Raw genomic sequence first — 9,768 nt, 5'->3', positions numbered from 1 at the left:
CTTAGTATAGAGATCGTAGAGGAGCTACCTCCACCTCCCCCACGTTGTTATTTTGCCCCTGGTCGTCTTCAGTCGCTAGAGTTAATTCTCTCAATGTTTCCGATCTCTTCTATCCCACTCCCTCCTGGCGCGTTCTCTATCGGCCCCGAAGAATTTGACCTCGAAGCGGTCCGTGTATTCCTTTCTCGGTCTCCCCCCGATGCATCAGTCCCCGTGTATCTCTCCCATATATATCCAAAATATTATTTAATTCCCAAATTAATATTTTTAAATCACTTCCGCCCCAATACCGCCGTATTAAATGAAGTCCCAACATAGGCACACATACACACGTGCGAATACCCTACTCGTTACACTAGTATAGAATATTGTATATGTATATATAAATGTGTATAATCGTAATTGTTAACCTCGAGCTTTGTATCGCGAGTCTGCGGATTTTTCGTTTTTTTTTATTATTACTAAATTGCGCTCCCTAACAGCTCTAAATTGTAATAAATTATTTTTACATAGAACTAATTTTTTCTCTTATATATATTTATCTTTTATATATCCTTTTTTTTAATAAATCGATGATTGATTATAAGGAACTTGATTAATTTCTCAACCTGACTCATCATCCCTCGCTCTACTTGAGCCAAGCACTAGGTCCGATCCCGAGGTAAAGCAATTAAATTTGCTGCCTCAAAACAGGACCGAGGGACGCGGAACACCCTGAATATTTGTCATTGGATCCTCCGCTGTGGACCCATTGACCCATATATTCTGGGTTGTCGACGCGGCCTGCCTGTGCCTCGTGGGCACATTCTCAAGTTGTTACGTCTCTCCTCTCTCCCTCCATGTCTCACCTATCCTACTTCAACTCTGGATGTAACACTAAGTTTGTTTCCAAGTTTCTCTCAATTCTTCTAAATTTTTTTATGTCGTTACTCAAGAACGAAAACGAGAACAAAGACTGGCTTCTCTCAAACGGTTGCAAATTGTTTGTTCGTATACATGGCGCAAATGAATGACATCGCAAATACTTCTTATGGTAATTATTCGTCTTTATAATACATAACGAATAATGTCGCGATCTACTTGTCGTTATTTGAGAACGCTGTAATTTGGTACAAATAAAAAATAATTTTGTGAAATATTCCACTTGCACACAATATTTTTAAGTTTACTGAATTTTCGGTTTGCTTAACATTCATCAATAAAATACATTGACCATTGCAATCAGCTGCTCTACAGTCAAACTTAAATAAACGATAATTTACAAAAATAATAATTTGTCTACTCATAACTCATTTTTAATTATGCAAAGTATTACGTACATACTTTGACATTGCCAAACATATTTTATTGATTTTAGTAGCCGAGTTCAAAAAAACTCATTATTATTTTATTATTTTAATTATTTTTGTTATTTCAATTATTATTATTAAAAACAAACTCTTATTTTAATATTCATAGTACTTTACTGATTTGCCTCCAATGCTCTTCCACGTAATACGCGATTAGCGATACGTACAAAACGATTTCGTTTTAGTAGTTATTCTGTAACTTTTATTGTTAGCGACAATTCGGTATTGTTGCGTCGTTGCACAGATATTATATACGGTAGAAAAGCTGCGCGCACACACACACACACACACACACACACACACACACACACACACACGCGCGCGCGCACACGACACAGGTAACGATACCGAGCTGATGATATTGTCGTTCTGAAGTTATAGAATAGGCCTATAGCGCGGAAAAATCGAGTGCACGAACAGGTACATATAATGTGCATACATAAGGAGTTCGTTATTATTTTTCAAGAATGGTTCCAGTGAGAAATAACAGATTGAATAGTCGCCAAATCAACGTTTAAAAAACCAGTTGATATAGACGTCGAAAATTTTGTGGATTCAATGTTTTCGTGTCATCAAAATTAAACAACTATTAGACGTGAACCTCGCCTGTCTCCCTCTCGGGATCTCTACCGATTCCGCGAGTGCGCCCGTATTCCGCCTCCACAACATCTCCTTTTTATTAATAAGTTTCATGACAATATAATTGGCTCCTTACAACTTATTCCTATGTTTACTGAGGTCCATGCAAGACCACTTTGCAGTAAAATTTTGGTGGTCCGCAGTTTCTTCTAGATCTACAAATACGCTTGCTGTTTCCTGTATGACTATTGCCACTCTCATTATTCCCGGCTAACACATTGGCGCCTGTGCCATTTGCAACTTGCTCAACCGCCGTTGCTCGTTGTCGACCGGCATTGCGTTTCCGCTCTCCTCTTCAAAAAATGTCAGCGCTCCGACATTAAACGTTTTCTCTTTTCCTGACTTTGATTTATAAGGCGCCGGCACTAGATTCCATCTATTTCTTTTTACTGTTGAACCAATTTCTATTTTTATAAGGAACGAGTTAGGCATTTCCAACGTCGCACGACGACATCGTATATGCGTAGGGCTATGATCCAGACCGCGTTTGAAGGATTTAAATCTGACAATTTATTCATTCGGTGACGCTTATTGTATGCCCGAATTTGTTTCTGCTTATTCTCTTTTTCTCGTTGAATCACTTTTCCGTGATCTTTGAATGACTCTAGTTTAGACGGAAGGATCGGAAGCATAGACCGTATTTTTCGATTAAACATTAATTTTGCCGGGCTATACCCATTTTCTAGCGCTGTCGCCCTGTATGTCAACAGCACATGTACATTGTTGCTTTTTTTGATAATGCTCTTAGATATTTTTACTGCGACTTCTGCTAAACCGTTGTTTTACTGATACTTAGGCGAGCTTGTTATGTGCTCGAATTGGTATTTTTTCGCAAATTTTCAAAATTCGGATTTAAACTGTTTTCCACAATCTGATCTAACTACTTTGGGAATGTCAAGCGCGCAAAGGTTTCCCGACACTTCCCTATGTTAAGGTTCTACGTCTTGTTGAAGTAATAACAAGGATCACTGTCTGGGATTAATATAAGATTTATTTCTTGTGAATACAAAAGAAAGTGTGTGCACTTAACGGGAGTCTCTCACAAAGGTGTTGGAACAGCAAGAAGCATACGCGCTAACCAGAAAAGAAACAGGAGTACCACCTTAAATGTAGGGGAACATAAAACATACTAATACAAGAATATAGTTTGGCCACAATAATACAAAGCACGATAATTTAAACTCTAACACTCCCATCGTTTGAGTGTTTTTCAGAATGAAATGTTAGTCCCAGACTCTCACGCAGTCTTTCAAAGTTATATCGGGGTAGTGATTTAGTAAGAATGTCTGCACGTTGTTTCTCTGAGGAAATGTAATAAACGGTGACTTCCCCCTCTTCTACTTTTTCGCGAATAAAATGATATCGAGTGTCAATATGTTTGGTACATTTGTGATATTCTGGGTTTTTCATTATGCGTATTGCACTTAGATTGTCAACATAAAGAATAGTTGGATTATCAATTTTACACTCGATTTCATTTAGCAGTCGTTTAAGCCAAATAGCCTCTTTCACTGCAGAAGCAGCTGCTACGTATTCCGCCTCAGTTGTGCTGAGCGTTACTAACTTTTGCCTCTGTGATTCCCAAGATATTAATCCATCTCCAAGAAAGAAAGCGTAACCCGTCACAGATCTACGGGTTTCTAAGTCGTTTGCATAGTCAGTATCTGAGTAGCCTGACAGCTGACTATTACTCCCATCAAATCTATACTCTATGCCTAACCCGACCGTGTTTATCAAGTATTTAAGTATCCTTTTTACCGCTTGCCAATGACTGTTTGTATAATTATTCATGTATCTACTCAACTGGTAGGTTACAAATGCAATATCTGGACGGGAAATTGTCGCGATGAACATCAATGACCCTACAGCTTCGCGAAATGGCACTTGAGTATTAAAGCTCTCTTCGCTTTCAGACGGGTATAAGACTGTGTGTGGATCTGCTGGAATAGCAACTGCTTTTGCATCATTCATATTAAACTTATATAATATTTTAACTATGTAATCGTTTTTATGGATAAAAGTTATTTACGTTCGCGATCTCGTTTAATTTGTAGCCCTTTGTAATTTCTAACATCGCCAAATGTTATTTTAAAAAATGTCTGTAAATAATCAATGATTATCATTAACGTTTCACGAGATTTTGCCGCAATTAGCCCATCGTCTACAAACAAAGCTAGGTATACCATGGAATTTTTAATTCTACCGCAGAAAATACATTGGTCTGTTTCGGAGGCTACAAATCCGAATTCTTCAAGGAAATTCCGGAACTTTACGCTTCAGCATCGTGGAGCCTGTTTGAATTCGTATAATGATTTGTTCAGCTTACAGACCATATCGTCGCCGTTGTTGATTTGAAGTCCCTCCGGCGGTTCGATGGGGATCTCCTTCTTCAATTCGCCATATAAAAATGCTGTTCTGATGTCAAACTGGATGACTTCTAAATTCTTCTTTGCTACCACTGCTAGTAAGACTCGTAAGGAGTCATATCTCACGACAGGCGCAAAAGTCTCTGTGCAGTCCAGCTTTTCCTTTGCTGAAAACCTCGCGCACAGAGTCTTGCCTTGTATCTCTTGTTTTTTCCTTTCACATGCTGCCAGATGTTGAACACCCATTTGGAGTCAATGGTGTTACATCCTTTAGGGCGTTGAATTATACTCCAGGTTTGATTATCTTGATGAGCTTTGAGTTCATCAGCTATCGCTTCTTGCCATTTATCAGCATCGAGTCGTGTAATGGCCTCTTGAAAGGTCGTAGGTAAATTGATTTCAGTATAATTTGTTTCGTACCTTGTCGGTTTTTGCAATTTATTTCTGTCTCTGTGAGTCCATACATCCTGGGTACATTGTCCCTCCACGGGATCTGCATCTTCTGTTGAGTAAGTATCTTCCTGAGTACCTTCTTCTTCAGGATTATCGACGCATGTATGTTGAGCTTCTTGTTTCAACGAGATGATTAATTCATTATTCCTTTATTATCTATATTTGGAATCTGAAGATGAGAGTCTTCGTTAAAGTACACATTTTTCGAAACAGATACTTTCCTTGTAGTCAAATCATAGACCCGATAGTTTCGTGAGTCATTCTGATATCCGACAAACAGAACTTTCTTCGCTTTTGGATCGAACTTCCTTCTAAACTGTTTCTCGATGTAAATATAGGCATCCGGGCCGAAAATCCGTAAGTGAGACAAATTAGCTTGTTTCCCGTGCCATATTTCGTAGGGCGTCTTATTGTCCTTTCTTCCAAGACATGTCCTATTGAGTATGTAAGCAGCTGTATTGGTTGCTTTTGCCCAGAGACTAAGTGGTAATTTCTTCGCCTGTATCATTGTTCTTGCACTTTCGACAATCGTTCTATTGTCCCTTTCTGCTTTTCCATTTTATTCTGGACAATACAGTGAAGTGGTTTCCAGACGGATTTTTTTCGATTCCAAGTAGCTCTGCATGCTTGAGTTTACATACTCCTTTCCATTATCAGAATGGAGAATTCTCATTGGCCGTCCAAACTTGTTGGCAACCATCACTTCGAATTTCTTAAAGCATTCAAAGACGTCGACCTTGTGTTTCATAAAATATATGTGACGGTAGCCTGAGGTTTCATCCTTGAAAGCGACAAAGAATCGTGCTCCTCCAAGTGATTCCGTCGACATCGGTCCTGACATATCACTATGTATATATTCGCCGGGCTCTCTCTTTATTTTTGTTTCCTGAGACTTGAAGGATACCCGATGACATTTGCCCAATTGGCAAGCTTTGCAGAACGTACTTTTCTTATCTGACAACTTAACACCTGAAACAGAGTTGTTTTGAGTCATACTTACTATCGCTCTCTTATTTATGTGACCCATGCGCTCATGCCATGTTTGAAGGTTAGCTACCTCAGACAGGTTAGCTACCTCTGTTGCTTGTGACGATTTTATCCTGAATAGCATCCACCATATCTGCGATGTATGTTTGTAACCTCTGGCAAATTACGTTTTATCGCGTAGGAATGACGTGTTCTTGATTAAACACCACTCTGTAACCTTTTCCCACGCTTGAGATAATCGAGAATAAGTTTTTTCGTAGAGCTGGTACATAAAGGACATTCTCAAGACGTGACTTTGTCCATACGCCGTTGATCATGGTTTCAATACAAATTGTCCCTGTACCTTTCGCTTCGCAAATACCGTCATCTCCAAGTGCGACAGTATCTCCATCTCTCGCTTGAAACTCTGTGAACCAGTCGAGCCGGAAGGTTATGTGGCGTGAAGCACCGCTATCGGCTATCCAAATATCTCTTATGTCACTACTTAGTAGTTGTCTCCCAAGTTTGTCTAGGCATTCGCCATTTTTAGCTCCCTTCTGATTGGTCGACACAATGAAGGCGCAGTCACTAGCGTTTGCACCTTCTGCACTAGTTTTGTTATCGTGCTTCTTCTTGCGACATTCCCTAGCCATATGTCCTACCTTCTTACAGTAGAAACATTCCATGCTCTTCCTGCTGCTTGGCCATCTCTGCTCTCTCGGATGCTCCTTCTTGTCGAATTTCCCCTTAGGTTCCGTCCTCTTGCTTCAATCAACACTCACAGCTGCCAGTGCACTCGATATTTCGTCGTCTGTCGTCATGCGAGTTTCCTCCTTGATGAGTCGCTCTGTCAAGTTCGCGATTGTTTGCTTATCGGCATCTACACTGTCCCACGCTGTTTTCAGGGCATTGTACTTGGATGGCAGTCCCGCTAGAATTTTCGCCATTACGGCCATATCAGACACATTTTCACCGATGTCGTTTAGGCGAGCCGTCATGTTTTGAACTTTCGATATGTGCTGTACAACGCTGTCCGTCGCCTCCATTTTGTACTCGTGGAATTTTTGCGTGAGGATCAATTTACTTGACGCTGACCTCTGCTCGTGTATGACGCTTAGTTTCCTCCACATTTCGTTTGCCGAAGCACATGTTAACGAGCATTCCAGTTGAGAATTCTCTAGTGTGGATGATATAATAAACATGGTCTTTGCGTCCTCCTTGATCCATGCTTTTCTATCGTTTGCATGTTCCTGTCCTGGCTTTTCTTTTACTCCAGAAACGATTTCTAACAGACCATGTGATATAAATGCTGTCTTTATTTGAAACTTCCACGTCTGGAAGTTTGTACCGTCAAATTTCTTGATTTGTTTCGTAAAGCTTTCGTCCGACATCTTGATTAACAGGTTCACACGTGACACACACTGAGAGAAACGATATTTTTACACTGTTTTCCTTCCAGACAGTATTAATTTTTCTTTTTTTTTTTATTTACTTTACCAGCGATCTGGGCCCATAACCTGTTAAGGTTTTACGTCTTGTTGAAGTAATAACAAGGATCATTGTCTGGGATTAATATAAGATTTATTTCTTGTGAATACAAAAGAATGTGTGTGCACCTCACTTAACGGGAGTCTCTCACAAGAGTGTTGGAGCAGCAAGAAGCATACGCGCTAACCGGAAAAGAAACAGGAGTACCACCTTAAATGTAGGAAAACATAAAACATACTAATACAAGAATATAGTTTGGCCACAATAATACAAAGCACGATAACTTAAACTCTAACACCCTATAATTTTCTTCTGCGTTAAATAATTTAAAGCATGTACTTCGATAAATCTGCTGTAATAGTTGATTATTACTACGTACCATTTTTCACATTTGAAGAGATCTAACCCTACTTTTTGCCATGGTCTTGAAGGAAAGTCTTCCTGCATAAAAGGTTCTTTGTGATTTGCTCTTTGTTCTACACATTGTTGGCAGAACTGTACTGCATTTCTTAACTGAGTGCTTAAGCCAATCCACTATACTAATTGGCCCGCTCTAGATCTACATTTGCTCATCCCTAGATGGCTCCCATGTATTTTGTTGAGTATTTTTTTTTTTTTTTTTGTAGCGCTGGCGGTATTACTAATATAGAATTGTACAATAAATAATTTTCTGTATATGAAATATTATCTTTATATTCAAAGTAGAATAATAATCCCTCTGCTAAATTATTTTTTTCTGGCCATTCCTTTAAGCAGTACTTAATTAAAGTTTGACATACACGATCATTCTGTTGTTCTTGTTTGATTCTACTCAGCATATCCTTTGATGCAGTAAGATTGCTTATAATAAATCTGATATATCCTTCTATTTCCTCTGAGAGATCGTTTTTATAATCCTTTGCGAAAACTCTTGATGCTCTTGACAATCTGCTAAAACTAATTGTTTCTTCTAACATATTCTACCTTATAATTATATTTCATAAGCTGCAAATGCATTCTTTAGAGTTTAGGGATAAGATTGTCAACTGGTTTGTAAAATTTTCAGCAGGAGTTTCTAATAATATCTCTATGCTTAAAATGTATTCCTTGAAATAATCGCAAGCGTATGTTAAAGCCAATGCTTCTTTTTCTATTTGACTAAATTTTTTCTTTGATTCTGTGAATGATTTTAAAACGTAAGTCACGATTTCGCGTTTTTATTATTATCTACTTGAATCAATGCCGCTCTTAGTCCGTAACTTGATGCATCGGCTTTCAATATTTTATTCTTGTAATCATAAAATGCTAATGTTAGCGTTTGTGTTAATAACTTTTTTATTTTTTGAAAAGCTCGCTGCTGAATATCTGTCCATGTAAGTAGCACGTCCTTCTTTAAAAGAGCGTTTAAAGATTCTAAAATTTCTAATTTCTTGGGATTTAATCCCTTTCTGCAAAATTATATGCCTTAAAAACTCTGTTTTATTAACGCAAAACACACATTTGATTTTATCGAGAGTTATATCCGCCTTCTTAAGTCTTTTAAAAATAATGTCTAGTAATTCTAAATGCTTTTCTTTGGTATCCGTATAAATTAATACATTGTCCATATGTATTGTAACATCTAGATCGTGAAATAGTTTTGAAAATCGCTGCGAAAAATAATTTGGTGCACAATTTATACCAAACGGCAGGCGTGTAAACATGAATTGTCTGAACAAAGTAATGAATGTTAGTTTTTTACTTTTCTTGTCCAACTTTATCTGATAAAACCCGGATTCCGTGTCTAACTTTGAAAAATGCTTACTTCCCTTTAGATTATCTAACGTTACATCGACTTTTGGTATTGGAAAATTTGAACGTTTTACGTTGTCATTCAATTTTGTATAGTCCCCGCACATGCAAACGCTTGTACCGTTCTTCTTTTGCATGACGACAAATGGAGTCCACCAGTCCGTCAGAAAATCGACTGGGGTTATAATACCCGTTTCCTTTTAACGGTCTAGCTTTTTTTTCAATTTGTTACGCAGCGAAATCGCCACGGTACTGGGAACGGACTGAAAATAGGGACTTGCATTTTTTTTTAACTGAATCTCCAACGGTTTGTCGAATTGACCTATACCTCTAAATACTTTCGGAAATTTCTCTGTAAATTCCTTTGTCCCCTGATCATGCTCAATCTGCTTATAATCTTTATTAAATCCAGTCCGATTATCTGTGGCTTATCTAGCAAACAATTTTTTAAATTCTTTATGACGTAAATTTTTGCTTTAGTTTTACCGGCTTTTGCTTTTATATTTATGTCTACACAACGCTAACCTCTTTCCATCTGGTCCCAAAATCGCTTTCTTACTTGGACGTATTTTATTTCTATAATTTTCCGGCACGTCATCTAAAGAAATGCATGTCACGTCTGCGCCTGAATCGATTACAAAATTAAAGATTTTTACTAGTTCATATACATAAATCTTAAACATGAATTTGCTTCCGCCGTTTTTTCTGCTTACTGCATCGATGAAAGTTGTCTCTTT

General features: G+C 38.1%; 1 protein-coding gene across 1 annotated transcript; it reads right to left on the bottom strand.

Annotated features, from left to right (window-relative positions):
- Positions 1–5,964: 5,964 nt before the first annotated feature.
- LOC113005569 lies at positions 5,965–6,426 on the bottom strand. The gene has a single exon (XM_026141308.1). It carries the CDS (start codon positions 6,424–6,426, stop codon positions 5,965–5,967), a length of 462 nt encoding a protein of 153 aa, XP_025997093.1.
- Positions 6,427–9,768: the final 3,342 nt, after the last annotated feature.

The sequence above is a fragment of the Solenopsis invicta genome, chromosome 16 (genome assembly GCF_016802725.1).
Source record: "Solenopsis invicta isolate M01_SB chromosome 16, UNIL_Sinv_3.0, whole genome shotgun sequence".
In the NCBI taxonomy this organism is placed as follows: Eukaryota; Metazoa; Arthropoda; class Insecta; order Hymenoptera; family Formicidae; genus Solenopsis; species Solenopsis invicta.
The sequence above is the reverse complement of the archived record's forward strand: the minus strand, read 5'-3'. Positions and strand labels throughout refer to the sequence as shown.